Consider the following 17942-nt stretch of genomic DNA (forward strand, 5'->3'; position numbering starts at 1 on the left):
ATTTTGACGTCGAACGTCGACGGTGATCACATTAATGTGACCACCGTGTTTTTCTGTCACTTTCCTCCTTTCTACGCATACTTTTTGCAACCACATATGGGCTCTTTATACTAGCATCTCCGTACTCTAAGCCTCATGCTCTTTCCATGTTCGCCGGCCGGAGTGACCGTGCGGTTCTAGGCGCTTCAGTCTGGAACCGCTTGACCGCTACGGTCGCAGGTTCGAATCCTGCCTCGGGCATGGATGTGTGTGATGTCCTTAGGTTAGTTAGGTTTAAGTAGTTCTAAGTTCTAGGGGACTGATGACCACAGATGTTAAGTCCCATAGCGCTCAGAGCCATTTGAACCATTTTTTTATTTCCATGTTTGCATATTTGCCACTGTTGTGATCCGTTTATTACTCCTGCTACACTGGAGGGCTAATAGAAATAATAGGGTAACAGAAGATATATTGAATTTAATTGATGAAAGGAGAAAATATAAAAATGCAGTAAATGAAGCAGGCAAAAAGGAATAAAAACGTCTCAAAAATGAGATCAACAGGAAGTGCAAAATGGCTAAGCAGGAATGGCTAGAGGACAAATGTAAGGATGTAGAGGCTTATCTCACTAGGGGTAAGATAGATATTGCCTACAGGAAAACTAAAGAGACTTTTGGAGAAAAGAGAACCACTTGTATGAATATCAGGAGCTCAGATGGAAACCCAGTTCTAAGTAAAGAAGAGAAAGCAGAAAGGTGGAAGGAGTATATAGAGGGTCTGTACAAGCGTGATGTACTTGAGGATAACATTATGGAAATGGAAGAGAATGTAGATGAGGATCAAATGGGAGACATGATACTGCGTGAAGAGTTTGACAGAGCACTGAACGACCTAAGTCGAAAAAAGGCGCCGGGAGTAGACAACATTCCATTAGAACTACTGACAGCCTTGAGGGAGCCAGTCCTGACAAAACTCTACCATCTGGTGAGCAAAATGTATGAGACAGACTAAATACCCTCAGACTTCAAGAAGAATATAATAATTCCAATCCCAAAGAAAGCAAGTGTTGACAGACGTGAAAATTACCGAACTATCAGTTTAATAAGCCACGGCTGCAAAATACTAACACTAACTCTTTACAGACGAATGGAAAAACTGGTAGAAGATCAGTTTGGATTCCGTAGAAATGTTAGAACACGTGAGGCAATACTGGCCCTACGACTTATCTTAGAAAATAGAATAAGGAAAGGCAAACCTACGTTTCTAGCATTTTTAGACTCAGAGAAAGCTTTTGACAATGTTGACTGGAATTCTCTCTTTCAAATTCTGAAGGTGGCAAGCGTAAAATACAGGGAGCGGAAGGCTATTTACAATTTGTACAGAAACCAGATGGCAGTTATAAGAGTCGAGGGACATGAAAGGGAAACAGTGGTTGGGAAGGGAGTGAGACAGGGTTGTAGCCTCTCCCCGATGTTGTTCAATCTGTATATTGAGCAAGCAGTAAAGGAAACAAAAGAAAAATTCGGAGTAGGTATTAAAATTCATGGAGAAGAAATAAAAACTTTGAGGTTCGCCGATGACATTGTAGGACCTGGAAGAGCAGCTGATCGGAATGGACAGGGTCTTGAAAGGAGGATATAAGATGAACATCAACAAAAGCAAAACGAGGATAGTGGAATGTAGTCGAATTAAATCGGGTGATGCTGAGGGTATTAGATTAGGAAATGAGACGCTTAAAGTAGTAAATAAGGTTTGATATGTGGGGAGCAAAACAACTGATGATGGCCGAAGTAGAGAGGATTACAATGTATACTGGCAATGACACGCAAAGCGTTTCTGAAGAAAAGAAATTTGTTAACATCGAGTATAGATTTAAGTGTCAGGAAGTCAGTTCTGAAAGTATTTGTGTGGAGTGTAGCCATGTATGGAAGTGAAACGTTGACGATAAATAGTTGGACAAGAAGAGAATAGAAGCTTTCGAAATGTAGTGCTACAGAAAAATGCTGAAGATTAGATGGGTAGATCCCATAACTAATGAGGAAGTATTGAATAGAACTGGGGAGAAATTTGTGGCACATCTTGACTAGAAGAAAGGATCGGTTGGTAGGACATGTTCTGAGGCATCAAGGGATCACCAATTTAGTATTGGTGGGCAGCGTGGAGGGTAAAAAACGTAGAGGGAGTCCAAGAGATGAATACACTAAGCAGATTCAGAAGCATGTAGGTTGCAGTAGGTACTGGGAGATGAAGAAGATTGCACAGGATAGAGTAGTGTGGAGAGCTGCATCAAACAAGTCTCTGGACTGAAGACCACAACAACAACAACAACACTAGATTTTAATTTAGGTTTTCATCATATCTGCTGTTGGTTCATTAGCTTTCTTAAGTTTGCTCACATGGTGTATGGAACAGCGGATAAATTTACACCTCGACATATATTTGCTTTTACACTCCTCGGAAATGTGTTCCAGCGTGTCCAGCTAAATGTTAATGAGTAGGTTACAACATTTCACGTACGTACCTTTAAAATTTTCGTTTTTCAACGTTTGTCAGTGTTGTAGTTAAGTGTATTTTATTTGGTGACATGGCTTTCAGAATGCTTGACAGTGACCGTGTGTGGAAATTGCAATCACAGTAAATAATATTTTGACAGCTTAAAGGGGAATGTCTTCATTCTGAAATTTCGTGAAGGTTGTGGACCCAGTCCTCATCAAAATTCTTAACTATTCCTACCTAAGTGTGAGACTACTGTATAGAACATTACTTTTTCGAGTATATTGGGAAAAAAGCTGTCAGCAAGGAAACTGGACGATAATTGTTTTAGTCTTTCTGTCTTTCTTGTCACTTTTCTTATGAAGAGGCTTAACAACTGCATATTTTAACCTGCCTGGAATAATTCCCTGTACCAGTGATGCATTACGTATACAGGGTGGTATATTGCTAGTGAGCGGGCCAAATATCTCACGAAATAAGCATCAAACGAACAACGAAACTCGTCTAGCTTGAAGCGGGAAACCAGCTGGCGCTATGGTTGGCCCGGTAGACGGCGCTGCCATAGGTCAAACGGATATCAACAGCGTTTTTTTTTTTAAAATAGGAACCCCCATTTTTATTACATATTCATGTAGTACGTAAAGAAATATGAATGTTTTAGTTGGACCACTTTTTCGCTTTGTGATGGATGGAGCTGTAATAGTCAAAACACAAGATTTAGTTGGACCACTTTTTTCGCTTTGTGACAAAACCGTATACGTACGTGGTATCACGTAACATTCCGCCAGTGCGGACCGTATTTGCTTCGTGATACATTACCCGTGTTAAAATGGACCGTTTAGCAATTGCGGAAAAGGTCGATATCGTGTTGATGTATGGCTATTGTGATCAAAATGCCCAACGGGCGTGTGCTATGCATGCTGCTCGGTATCCTGGACGACATCATCAAAGTGTCCGGACCGTTCGCCGAATAGTTACGCTATTTAAGGGAACAGGAAGCGTTCAGCGACATGTGAAACGTCAACCACGACCTGCAACAAATGATGATGCCCAGGTAGGTGTTTTACCTCCTGTCGCGGCTAATCTACATATCAGTAGCAGACAAATTGCGCGAGAATCTTGAATCTCAAAAACGTCGGTGTTGAGAATGCTGCATCAACATCGATTGCACCCTTACCATATTTCTATGCACCAGGAATTGCATGGCGACGACTTTGAACGTCGTGTACAGTTCTGCCACTGGACACAAGAGAAGTTACGGAACGATGACAGATTTTTTGCACGCGTTCTATTTAGCGACGAAGCGTCATTCACCAACAGCGGTAACGTAAACCGGCATAATATGCACTATTGGGCAACGAAAAATCCACCATGGCTGCGACAAGTGGAACATCAGCGACCTTGGCGGGTTAATGTATGGTGCGGCATTATGGGAGGAAGGATAATTGGCCCCCATTTTATCGATGGCAATCTAAATGGTTTAATGTATACTGATTTCCTACGTAATGTTCTACCGAAGTTACTGCAAGATGTTTCACTGCATGACAGAATGGCGATGTACTTCCAGCACGATGAATGTCCAGCACATAGCTCGCGTGCGATTGAAGCGGTATTGAATATTTCATGACAGGTGGATTGGTCGTCGAAGTACCATACCATGGCCCACACGTTCACCGGATCTGACGTCCCGGGATTTCTTTCTGTGGGGAAAGTTGAAGGATATTTGCTATCGTGATCCACCGACAACGCCTGACAACATGCGTCAGCGCATTGTCAATGCATGTGCGAACATTACGGATGGCGAACTACTCGCTGTTGAGAGGAATGTCGTTACACGTATTGCCAAATGCATTGAGGTTGACGGACATCATTTTGAGCATTTATTGCATTGATGTGGTATTTACAGCTAATCACTCTGTAACAGCATGCGTTCTCAGAAATAATAAGTTCAAGGTACATGTATCACATTGGAACAACCGAAATAAAATGTTCAAACGTACCTAAGTTCTGTATTTTAATTTAAAATACCTACCTGTTACCAACTGTTCGTCTAAAATTGTGAGCCATATGTTTGTGACTATTACAGCGCCATGTGTCACAAAGCGTAAAATGTGGTCCAACTAAAACATTCATATTTCTTTACGTACTACACGAATATGTATTAAAAAATGGGGGTTCCTATTTAAAGAAAACGCAGTTGATATCCGTTTGACCTACGGCAGCGCCATCTAGCGGGCCAACCATAGCGCCATCTGGTTTCCCCCTTCAAGCTAGACAAGATTCGTTCTTTGCAGTTTCTTCGTTTGACGCTTATTTCGTGAGATATTTGTCCCGGTCACGATCAGTGGACCACCATGTATAACACTGAGGACATTAGTTATTCGGTTGAAGCAACTTTTCAGAATTCTTTTTGAAATTCCAGCAACACCAAATGTGGTTTTTATTTTTAGAATTTTTATAAGTCTATTGACTTCAGTGAAGGGTGTTGGTTCTACTTCTAGCTGGTTAAAGTTTTGTGGATTCTCTTGCTTCTTCAACTGGGCCACTTGATCCTTTTTTTGGTGCTCCATTTAGAAAGTGACAAAAGTACTCGTTACTTGTGAATTACAGTCAAGACACTGGCATTAGTTTGAGTTTTATGGTATAAAAGCTCTTTGTTTCAATACGTTTGACTTTATATGCCTAACATTTACAAATGTTGCAACCTCTCTTTTTTCCCCTGATGAGTTTGTTCCTCAGGTGACATCATCCACTTACTATGGCACTTAATTCCAGGTAGTTTTGATCAAATAGTGTGTAGGTAAGACACAGTCATATAGCGGATGGTGAGGCAAATGTGACGCGTGTGCTGCAGGAGCGAGTGGGCGCGCGGCGTGCTGAAGCTGGCCAAGCCGGCGCCGGTGGGCCCGCAGCTGCCGTACACGAGCGTGTGGACGGCGGCGTCCGCCGGCATGCGCCAGCTGCTGCTGCAGGAGCTCAGCTACGCCCCCTCCGTCGGCGGCGCCAACCTCTACTACCGCCGCCTTACGCGGCTCGGCGGCTTCTCCACCAACGAAATAGAGGTTCGCTCTTATTTACTTTATTTATCAGTTAACTATATGGCAAAGTTACAGAGAAATGTCACACATAGAAAACAGAAAAATTACGCGCGAAGCAAACTTCAGAAAGTACACGGTCCGGTCACATTAATGAGAGCAGGGGAGGGGCACGGAAAACAGTGCAGTCGTTGTCGTAATGCAGAAAGGAGTGCTATATCTGACTTCCAAAAGGGCATGATCATTGGCTTTCGAGTCGCGGATGGAAGCATTTCTGAAACTGGAATGAAACTCTCACTCTGCAGCGGAGTGTGCGCTGATATGAAACTTCGTGGCAGATTAAAACTGTGTGCCGGGTCGAGACTCGAACTCGGGACCTTTGCCTTTCGCGAGCAAGTACTCTACCCGCACTTGCCCGCGAAAGGGAAAGGTCCCGAGTTCGAGTCTTGGCCCGTAGATATAGTATACCGTACGTGGTAAAATGGCGCTATCCAAAACCCCATCAAGACAAATACTCTAAAGCAAATGGCAAGGGCCATAGATGACAGGGGTGAACGACGACTCCGAGACATGTACGTCCGCTTAGACGTGCAAAACTGTCGGGCAACTGACCACTCCACCCCTCCCAGATGAACCGAGGGGCCACCAATACTGTCTCCTCAACGACTGTTCAGCGAACGTTGCCGTGTATGGGCGTCTGCAACAGGCACATCGTTTATGCACCCATGCTGACTGCTGTTCATGGGCGACGAAGGCTGGAATTTGCGCGCCAGTACCGCACTTGGACGTCCACTGTATCGTGACAGGTGACCTTTTCAGATGAATCACGTCTAATGCTCCATCTGACAGACGGCTACTGGAGTGTACACCTTCAAACGTCTCAAAGCGAACGCCCTACAAAAATAGTTGTAATGGTCCAGTCTGAGGGCATTGCCTGGGTAATTTCGTCATTCTGGAAGGCGCAATGGATCAACAGAAGTATGTATCTGTACTTTGGGATCATGTCCCCCTCTTTATCCAGTCTGTATTTCTTCGGGACCATGGTATCCATCAGCATGTCAATGCAATGTGTCACATAACTCGCAGTTTGTGTGCGTGGTTCAAAGAGCACCAGGATGCTGGCCATCAAACGGATTCAAACCCAGTCGAGAATCTGTGGCACATCCTCGATCGAGATGTTCGTGCCATGGAACCTTGACCGAGTAAGCTAGCGCAGCTGTACACGGCACTGGAGTTGGTACCTTCCTGAACCTCACTGAATCTCTTCCTGCATGTCTCGCAGCGGTCCGGCTGCAAAAGGTGGTTATTCAAACCTTTGACAGGCGCTCGCGTTAATGTGAGTTGGCAGAATATTAACAAATTAGTATGAAATTATGGCGAGTGTACTTTTAATGGGTTTATTACTAACACAGTCCCTTAATACCTCTATTTACATGGAACTTAAACATACGATTAGCTTCGATAAAGCCTTTATGAAGTCGTGCCAGTCCTGCGAAAATGTAAATTGAGCTTTCGCTAATGATGTTGAAATTTCCCTTCGCCTCGTACTCTGACCATCGTGGTGACCAGCATTTACCGGTTCTTAGCGATGTTCTGCACGAGACATCACTCTTTTGATTAATTAGAAAGCGTTCGTTGGCGGATGCGGATTAATTCTCAGCACGGCTACATTTCAGAAAACAGTTTCACTTAGACTGCCAGCCGTCACACCAAAACACTTCCATTCCACGGAAACAATTTCAGTTAATTGACTTCTGTTAGACTTGACAAATTCCAGCAGTTAAACCTTGCCGATTCACCCGTACAATTTCGAGTGGTAAACATGATCCCTGCCCACACCTCCTCGATATCAGTCTCTTTGCACACTGCTTGGGTAACGAAATCGTGTTGCACGTCCCTCCCAGAGGCGAATCCATCGCGAATCACCCTGCAGACCAAATCGGGACTCATCTGTGAAAACGGAATTGGCCCACTGCTCTACCGTCCAGGTGTCATGTTGACTCCACTCCTCACGTTCCCTTCTGTGGAGACGTGTCAGAGGTAGTAGTACAGTAGGTCTCTGCCGAAGCCTTCTGCACACCGCTTGCCTCGATACAACACGTCCATTGTATGCTGCGAGCTCACATACCAGTTGATGTGCAGTACTTAGGCTGTACTGTCGTGTCCTTACAGCCATATAACGGTCCTTTGTTCTGAAATCACACGTGGTCGGCTCTGCCCTGGAATTCCGGATACAGTTTCGATCTGTATACATTGTCGCCACATCCGAGACACCAAAGAACGATTCACACTAAGCCATCGGCTTACGACTGTCCTGCTTCCTTTCTTTCTCTGGCCCTCCACCGCAGAGAGCCTGGTAGGCGTCTTCTCTATGCCATACTGCGCCTTCTGTGGTTGTGTACACGGTTATTGTGAATGTGATACTACCAGGCAAACACTATGTAGTTTCATAGGTACCGTTACATCATCGTTGGCATGGTTGTCCGATGAGTGGGATGTCATCTTCCGTGCAGAACTCGATCGTACGGACATCTGGTTGACATGAAACTTCCTGGCAGATTAAAACTGTGTGCCGGACCGAGACTCGAACTCGGGACCTTTGCCTTTCGCGGGCAAGTGCTCTACCAACTGAGCTACCCAAGCACGACTCACTCCCCGTCCTCACAGCTTTACTTCTGCCAGTACCTCGTCTCCTACCTTCCAAACTTTACAGAAGCACTCCTGCGAACCTTGCAGAACTAGCACTCCTGAAAGAAAGGATATTGCGGAGGCATGGCTTAGCCACAGCCTGGGGGATGTTTCTAGAATGAAGTGTGCGCTGATATGTAAAATTTGGAAGGTAGGAGACCAGGTACTGGCAGAAGTAAAGCTGTGAGGACAGGGCGTTAGTCGTCCTTGGGTAGCTCAGTTGGGAGAGCACTTGCCTGCGAAAGGCAAAGGTCCCGAGTTCGAGTCTCGGTCCGGCACACAGTTTTAATCTGCCAGTAAGTTTCATATCAGCGCACACTCCGCTGTAGAGTGAAAATTTCAATCTGGTTGACAGTTTGTATGACTATATCGTGAATTAGACACACGACGGGGAAACAGCCGTTTGCTGTTTTAATATTGGACATCAGTGTAGTTGTAGCATTAATCAGATCCCTTACACGTATGCATCACCAGAACACCAGTAGTGACACGTGCCGTGAGTTACGAGCTTTCGACGTCACAGGTAGGAGGTGACCATAATAATGCAGTCAGGTGAGCAAACTGAGTATCGTGTTGCTGCGTAGGCGGAGCTGTGGACGACGGACCCCGCTCGGCTGGTGGAGCTGTCGCTGCAGCACGCCTTCCCCGGGCCGGAGTCGGGCCCCAAGCAGAAAAGGCCCGTGCGGTCGGCGGCAGCCCCACGCAGCCTGTCCGCCATCCGGGAGAAGCTGCGCATCGCCGCGCGGAGGCTGCCGCGCCTGCAGGGCAGCCTCCGACTCAACTTCGGCGGGCTGCGCGACCGGCTCTTCCTGTTCGACAAGAACATCGTTGACAACATCGATAAAGGTAGCGCACTCTGTGCGGGTCTTTACCGCTTCCCGACCCCTACGAGGAACTAATGGTCTATTACAACTTGTAACATTGCCGTCAATAATTATCTGAAAGTCTGTCACTGTGCTTTTGTGTTATTGTACATACCAACGTTTTGACCACTGTTGCAATGTCTTTTATTAGGTTGGTACATTTTCCAGTGCAACGTTCAGAACTTATAAAGAGTTATTTTACACTACTGGCCATTAAAATTGCTACACCAAGAAGAAATGCAGATGATAAACGGGTATTCATTGGACAAATATATTATACTACAACTGACATGTGATTACGTGTTGACGCAATTTTGGTGCATAGATCCTGAGAAATCAGTATCCAGAACAACCACTTCTGGCCGTAATAACGGCCTTGATACGACTGGTCATTGAGTCAAACAAAGCTTGGATGGCGTGTATAGGTACAGCTGCCCATGCAGCTTCAACACGATACCACAGTTCATCAAGAGTAGTGACTGGCGTATTGTGACGAGCCAGTTGCTCGACCACCATTGACCAGACGTTTTCAGTTAGTGAGAGATCTGGAGAATGTGCTGGCCAGGGCAGCAGTCGAACATTTTCTGTATCCAGAAACGCTCGTACAGGACCTGCAACATGCGGTCGTGCATCATCCTGCTGAAATATAGGGTTTCGCAGGGATCGAATGAAGGGTAGAGCCACGGGTCGTAACACATCTGAAATGTAACGTCCACTGCTCAAAGTGTCGTCAATGCGAACAAGAGGTGATCGAGACGTGTAACCAATAGCACCCCATACCATCACGCCGGGTGATACGCCAGTACGGCGATGACGAATACACGCTTCCAATGTGAATTCATGGCGATGTCGCCAAACAGGGATGCGACCATCAGGATGCTGTAAGCTGAACCTAGATTCATCCAAAAACATGACGTTTTGCCATTCATGCACCCAGGTTCGTCGTTGAGTACAGCATCGCAGGCGCTCCTGTCTGTGATGCAGCGTCAAGGGTAACCGCAGTCACGGTCTCCGAACTGATAGTCCGTGCTGCTGCAAACGTCGTCGAACTGTTCGTGCAGACGGCTGTCGTCTTGCAAACGTCCCCATCTGTTGACTCAGGGATCAAGATGTGGCTGCACGATCCGTTACAGCCACGCGGATAAGATGCCTGTAATCTCGACTGCTAGTGATACGAGGCCGTTGGGATCCAGCATGGCGTTTAGTATTACTCTCCTGAATCCACCGATTCCATATTCTGCTAACAGTCATTGGATCTCGACCAGCGCGAGCAGCAGTGTCGCGATACGATAAACCGCAATTGTCATAGGCTACAATCCGACCTTTATCAAAGTCGGAAACGTGATGGTACGCATTTCTCCTCCTTACACGAGGCATCACAACAACGTTTCACCAGGCAACGCCGGTCAACTGCTGTTTGTGTATGAGAAATCCGTTGGAAACTTTCCTCATGTACACACGCTGTATGTGTCGCCACCGGCGCCAACCTTGTGTGAATGCTGTGAAAAGCTAATCATTTGCATATCACAGCATCTTCTCCCAGTCGGTTAAATTTCGCGCCTGTATCACGTCATCTTCGTGGTATAGCAGTTTTAATGGCCAGTAGTGTAATTTGCCCTAAAATCACTTTCCGAATAACGTCATTCACCTCTATTTTTAATTGGATGGCCGCTCTTCGTTTTTTAAATTTCATTCGCATCGGCTGGCAGTGACGGATGAGTCGCGAGCCAGTACAGTGATGCACACTGAGATGATGCACATTACAGATGGCGGCAGTATCGAGTACACAAGGTATAAGAGAGCAGTGGACTGGCGGAGCTGTGACTTGCACTCAGCTGATTCAAGTGCAGAAGTGTCTGACGTTACTACGGCCACACCACGGGAGTTAACAGCGTTTGAACGCGGAATGATAGTTGGAGTTAGACGCATGGAACATTCTATTTAGGAAATCGTTAGGGGATTCAGTATTCGGAGACCCACAGTGTCAAGAGTGTGCCGAGAACACCACATTTCAGGGGTTATCTCTCACCACTGATAACGCAGTGACCGACGGCCTTCACTTAACGTCCGAGAGCAGCGGCGATTGCGTAGTGTTGTCTGTGCTAACAGAAAAGCAACACTGCTTGAAATAGCTGCAGAAACCAATGTGGTGCATACAAGGTGCATTCAAGTTCTAAGGCCTCCGATTTTTTTTCTCCGTACTGGAAAGAGATAGCAACATGCGCATTGTTTTAAAATGAGGCCGCGTTCATTGTCAATACGTCCCAGAGATGGCAGCACCGTAAGGCAGATGGAATTTTACCGCCAGCGGCGAGAATGAGAACTGTTTTAAATACTTAAAATGGCGACGTTTTCCTTACTTGAACAGCGTGCAATCATTCGTTTTCTGAATTTGCGTGATGTGAAACCAATTGAAATTCATCGACAGTTGAAGGAGACATGTGGTGATGGAGTTACGGATGTGTCGAAAGTGCGTTCGTGGGTGCGACAGTTTAATGAAGGCAGAACATTGTGTGACAACAGACCGAAACAACCTCGGACTCGCACAAGCCGGTCTGACGACATGATCGAGAAAGTGGAGAGAATTGTTTTGGGGGATCGCCGAATGACTCTTGAACAGATCGCCTCCAGAGCTGGCATTTCTGTGGGTTCTGTGCACACAATCCTGCATAACGACCTGAAAATGCGAAAAGTGTCATCCAGGTGGGTGCCACGAATGCTGACGGACGACCACACGGCTGCCCATGTGGCATGTTGCCGAGCAATGTTGACGCACAACGACAGCATGAATGGGACTTTCTTTTCGTCGGTTGTGACAATGGATGAGACGTGGATGCCATTTTCCAATCCAGAAACAAAGCGCCAGTCAGCTCAATGGAAGCACACAGATTCACCACCACCAAAAAAATGTCAGGTAACCGCCAGTGCTGAAAAAATGGTGGTGTCCATGTTCTGGGACAGCGAGGGCGTAATCCTTACCAATTGCGTTCCAAAGGGCACTACGGTAACAGGTGCATCCTACGAAAATGTTTTGAAGAACTAATTTCTTCCTGCACTGCAACAAAACGTCCGGGAAGGGCTGCGCGTGTGCTGTTTCACCAATACAATGCACCCGCACATCGAGCTAACGTTACGCAACAGTTTCTTCGTGATAACAACTTTGAAATGATTCCTCATGCTCCCTACTCATCTGACCTGGCTCCTAGTGACTTTTGGCTTTTTCCAACAATGAAAGACACTCTCCGTGGCCGCACATTCACCAGCCGTGCTGCTATTGGCTCAGCGATTTTCCAGTGGTCAAAACAGACTCCTAAAGAAGCCTTCGCCGCTGCCATGGAATCATGGCGTCAGCGTTGTGAAAAATGTGTACGTCTGCAGGGCGATTACGTCGAGAAGTAACGCCAGTTTCATCGATTTCGGGTGAGTAGTTAATTAGAAAAAAATATCGGAGGCCTTAGAACTTGAATGCACCTCGTACAACGAATGCATCCATTGGGACACTGCGGTGAAATTTGGCGACAATGGGCTATAGCAGCAGATGACCGACGAGAGTGTCTTTGCTAACAGTACGAAATCTCCTGGGCTCGTGACCATATCGGTTGGACCCTGGATTACTGGAAAACAGTGGTCTCGTCAGATGAGTCCTAATTTGAGTTGGTAAGAGCTGATGTTAGTATTCGAGTTTGGCGCATACCCTACGTAGCCATTGACCCAAGTTATCAACGAGGCACTGTGCAATTTAGTGGTGGCTCCATAATCGTGTGGGGTGTGTTAACGTGGAATGGGCTGGGTCTTCTGGTCCAACAGAACTGATCATTGGCTAGAAATGATTATATTCGGCTATTTGGCGATAGTTTACAGCCAATCATGTGTTTCATGTTCTCAAATATCGGCGTAAATTTTCTGGATGACTATGCGCCTTGTCACCGAATCACAGTTGTTCGCGGTTTTGAAGAAAATGCTGGACAATTCGAGCGAATGATTTGGTCACCCAGATCTTCCGCTATGAATCCCATCGAATGTTTATGGGACATAATGCGATTTAGAAGATTTGTTTCTGAAAGTGAACAGTTACTATTTCCGCGGGTAGCTGGATATTAGTCCATGCGTCAGAACCGAGGAGAGAAAAACCTGAAACCGCAAGGCGGAAGGAGAGAGAACACGGCTCCAAGCGGCAGGTGAGCTGAACACGGCTGACTGACGACGCACAGTACACAGACAAGGACAAGACCAAAGCAACCTAGGTAAGAACGAAATGCAAAGCAGAAACCTTCGTCACAACGATGGCAACAGGCCAAAAGCAAAGAGAGATACTGTTGTGGGTTGACAGGAGAGCCAAGACCTTGTTATTAGAGGAAGCCGAAAGGTACGCGTTTTAGCTCACGCAGGCTGGCGTGAGGTCTGGAACAGTACAAGGAAATTAGAATTTAGAAAAAACGGACGTAGCTCGTGGAATACTTAACTTTGATCCATTAATGATGAGCGTCGCTCTTGACTGTACATTATTCACAATATCAATAGTAACTGGTAATGGCGCCTTGCTAGGTCGTAGCAAATGACGTAGCTGAAGGCTATGCTAACTATCGTTTCGGCAAATGAGAACGTATTTTGTCAGTGAACCATCGCTAGCAAAGTCGGCTGTACAACTGGGGCGAGTGCTAGGAAGTCTCTCTAGACCTGCCGTGTGGCGGCGCTCGGTCTGCAATCACTGATAGTGGCGACACGCGGGTCCGACGTATACTAACGGACCGCGGCCGATTTAAAGGCTACCACCTAGCAAGTGTGGTGTCTGGCGGTGACACCACAGATACCATCTGGATTGTGATTAGAGAGAAAGACCAAATGTCACCGCGTGGTTTGAGGCACCATGTCGCGGACTGCGCGGCCTCTCCCGCCGGAGGTTCGAGTCCTCACTCGTGGATGTGTGTGTGTTTGTCTTAGTATAAGTTAGTTTAAGTAGTGTGTAAATCTAGGGACCGATGACCTCAGCAGTTTGGTGCCCTAGGAATTCACACACACACATTTTTGAACCAAGTGCCAAGAGACGTGGTTATCCAACAGTCCGCAGCACAGCGTTGATAGAAACCGACAATATTAGAAGCGAGTACAGAAGTGACTGCTCTTTTTCTTCTTTATTGTTATTCCATCTGCCTGCGCCCCATTACGGCGGGCAGTTTCCTGTCAGCAGTACGGTCAACAACAACAACAAAAACTAAATGAGAAGAAAAAACTAGAAACAGAAAGGTGAATTTAAGACTTTTTAAAGGTCAAAATAAAATGGAAGTTTTTATATGGACAAGGGATATGACTTTCTGCGCTTTAGTTAAAAACACCAAGCCGGCCGGAGTGGCCGAGCGGTTCTAGGCGCTACAGTCTGGAACGGCGCGACCGCTACGGTCGCAGGTTCGAATCCTGCCTCGGGCATGGATGTGTGTGATGTCATTAGGTTAGTTAGGTTTAAGTAGTTCTAAGTTCTAGGGGACTGATGACCACAGCAGTTAAGTCCCATAGTGCTCAGAGCCATTTGAACCATTTGAAAAAGATCAAACACAATATGCACACATTTAAAAATATTAAAAACATGATGCTGAAACAATTATATTTAATAGAAGCACTTTCCTGTCACTAAAACTGGAAGTACCTGCCCTGGGATAGGCAGTCTGTTGTTGAAGGGGGGAATGTTGGTCGGTGAGGAGATGAGGAATGTGGTGGTGTAAGGGTGGCGGACTGATGCATAGCATCGATGCGTTTGGAGTGGCTGTTGGGACAGAAGGAGGGGTGGTGTTGAGGAGGTTATTTGTATGGCTACATTTTGATGAGAGAAAGGGGTGGGGAAAGAAAAGTGGAGGGAGAAAAAGGGGGTAAAGAAATAGTGGAAGGGGAGGGAGAAGGGCCGGCCAGTGTGGCCGTGCGGTTCTAGGCGCGTCAGTCTGGAGCCGCGTGACTGCTACAGTCGCAGGTTTGAATCCTGCCTCGGGCATGGATGTGTGTGGTGCCCTTAGGTTAGTTAGGTTTAAGTAGTTCTAAGTTCTAGGGGACTGATGACCACAGATGTTGAGTCCCATAGTGCTCAGAGCCATTGAACCATTTTGAGGGAGAAGGAGCCCTGATGAGGTGGAATGGGTTAGGTGAATTTGGAGCTGGTGGGAAGAGTAAATGTCGAGGTGGAGTTTATGTTCTCGGAGGGAGAAATGGATGAAGTTTCTTTGGGTGAGTATGTGGAGGGTATGTAGGCGAGGGGTTGGTGGGATGTGTTGGTAAAGGCGCGGCAGCGTATGAGGATTGGAAAGTAGAGAGGATACTACTGGATTATTGGAGTAAAGTTTGTAGATGGCGTAGGTTGTTCATAGGTGTTCAATGTGAGTGAGGAGAGGTGGCAGTTTCATGAGCTGGTAAAGGATCCTTGTGAGGGAAGGTAAACGGATACAGAAAGCCAGCAGGACTGCATGGTGTTCCAATATTTGGAGGGACTGATAGATCTTGGCTGAGGCGGAGATCCACGCAAAACTGGCATAGCAAAGGATGGGTCAGATGAAGGTTTTGCACGTGTGGAGGACCGAGGAGTGGTGCAACGCCCAAGTTCGGCCAGTTAGTAGTTTCAGTCTATTGTAAGCTTTCTTTTGGGTTGTTAAATGACACTTCCAAGTTAGTTGCCAGTCGATGTTTAGTCCAAGATATTTTAGTGTATTAGTTAGCTGGACAGGACAGTCGTAAATGGTAAGCTAGAAGTCATGGAGACGGGAGGTGTGTCCTATAATTGTTGCTTGGGTTTTGGAAGGGTTGATCTTGAGGAGCCATTGGTTACATTAGGAGGTGGATTTGGAGGTATCATTATGATGTCTGGAACGTAGGGTAGACAGCGAGGAAAGCGGTGTCTTCAGCGTACTGAAGGAGGTGTACTGATGGAGGTTGGGGCTATCGGCGGCATAGAGGACATAAAGGAGAGGAGAGAGGATGGAGCCTCGCAGCAGGCAAGCAGTGGCACGGAAGGTGCGGGAATTGTTGTGTTTAATGGTTACAAGAGAGGAAGTATGCAGTAAGACGGACATCATTAATCGTAAGTGCGACTGACCATACGCTGGACTGCCGTGTATATATCGGCCACGAGGAACACTATTGATCCACATAGTTACTTGGCGAGACGACTGGCACGCTCACGCTGTGAGCGCTGCGCTGCGGCGAGACTGTGCCCTCTAACAGCCATAGATGGTTCATGTGGCTCTAAGTACTATGGGACTTAACATCTAAGGTCATCAGCCCCTAAACTTAGTACTTCTGAAGCCTAACTAACCTAACGACATCGCACACATCCATGCCCGAGGCAGGATTCTAACCTGCGACCGTAGCATCCGCGTAGTTCCGGACTGAAGCGCTTACAAACGCTCGGCCACCGCGGCCGGCCCGAGGTCCATAGACTTCCACGGATCCGGATACCAGAACGATAATGTTCTGGTAGCTGAAAATAGGATTGATGGTGTGCTTACGAGTGTTCTGCCGAACTGTTGTTTACATGTCGTCAAACTAAACAGGCGTTGCAATGAGAATCAAGAACGCCTGAGAAAGCGTTTGAGATTGAGACAGAGGAAGAGAGGCCAAGACTCGCTTGCCCACCTTATGCTGTCCCACTACCCGGAAAGATCGGTAGACTCTAGACATCCAGTGTATTTCGCTCCCTTCATCTAAGATAAAAAGTCTTGTTTGTTATATTAAAGACAATGTAGGATCTCCAAAAGACAGCTGTGTATTACGTTCCATACGAATATGGCTTGTATTACGAGGCGTGTTTTTTAAGTAAATACCGTTTTGAAATTTAAAAAAAAGACGTGCTAAGATATCTCAATAATTTTATTTTTGCCTGAAAGCCTGTACCTTAATCTACGCACTGACGCCATTACAGTCTGATTCTTCCTTGTTTACGTTGTGTACTGATTGTTTAAGATGCCTCCGATAATCGTGAGTCCCGCCGACTGTGAAGTACGGGCTGTTATAAGATTTATTAGTGCTAAAGGCCTAAAAGCGATCGATATTCATGGTGAGATCTGTGCAGTTTACGGAGAAAACATTATGAGTGATGGAATGGTAAGAAAGAGGGTGAGAGCATTTAAAGATGGCCGCACAAATGTGCATGATGAACAACGGAGTGGGCGTCTTTCGGCAGTTAATGAAACTTTGGTGCAGGAAGTGGACAATAAGGTGAGAGAAAACAGACGATTTACGATTTTCTCCTTGCGGAATGACTTTCCTCATGTTTCTCGTAGTGTTTTGTAGGGCATTGTGACCGAGCACTTGAATTACCGAAAATTGTGCGCACGTTTGGTACCGAAAATTTTGACGGATGTGCACAAAACCAAACGTTTAGACTGTGCATTGACTTTCCTTGAGCGGTACCACAACGACGGTGATGATTTCTTAATCCAAATTGTTACGGGCGATGAAACATTGGTGGCCTACGTCACACCAGAATCAAAGCAACTGTCCATGGAAGTTGAGCAAGGGCATCGTTTTGCTGCAAGACAATGCCCGTCCGCATGTGACGAATCAGTCCAAAGATCTCATCAAATCTTTTCGATGGGAAACTTTAGATCATCCTCCGTACAGCCCCGATCTTGCGCCCAGTGACTACCATCTGTTCCTGCACTTGAAGAAACACCTGGGTGGTCAGCGTCTTCAAAACAGTGGTGATGCAGTGGTTAACAAGTCAGGCGGCAGACTTCTATGAGGAGGGTATTCAAAAACTGGTACAACGTTATGACAAGTGCCTCAATATTGACGGAAATTATGTAGAAAAGTAGATTAAGGTACAGGCTTTCATGTAAAAATAAAATTATTGAGATAGCTTAGCACGTATTTTTTAAATTTCAAAACGGTACTTACTTAAAAAAAC

At 46.1% G+C, this 17942-nt stretch overlaps 1 protein-coding gene across 1 annotated transcript in view; it reads left to right on the forward strand.

Annotated features, from left to right (window-relative positions):
• The window catches only part of LOC124722225 (vitellogenin-like), a gene marked incomplete at its 3' end in the record, with an annotated part of 444892 nt that overhangs the window by 257084 nt on the left and 169866 nt on the right, over window positions 1-17942 (forward strand). Inside the window, exons 13-14 of the mRNA XM_047247418.1 lie at window positions 5327-5534; window positions 8780-9041. Of these exons, the coding sequence (XP_047103374.1) occupies window positions 5327-5534; window positions 8780-9041 (470 nt within the window). The remainder of the gene's footprint in view (window positions 1-5326; window positions 5535-8779; window positions 9042-17942) is intronic.

The sequence above is a fragment of the Schistocerca piceifrons genome, chromosome X (assembly GCF_021461385.2).
Source record: "Schistocerca piceifrons isolate TAMUIC-IGC-003096 chromosome X, iqSchPice1.1, whole genome shotgun sequence".
In the NCBI taxonomy this organism is placed as follows: Eukaryota; Metazoa; Arthropoda; class Insecta; order Orthoptera; family Acrididae; genus Schistocerca; species Schistocerca piceifrons.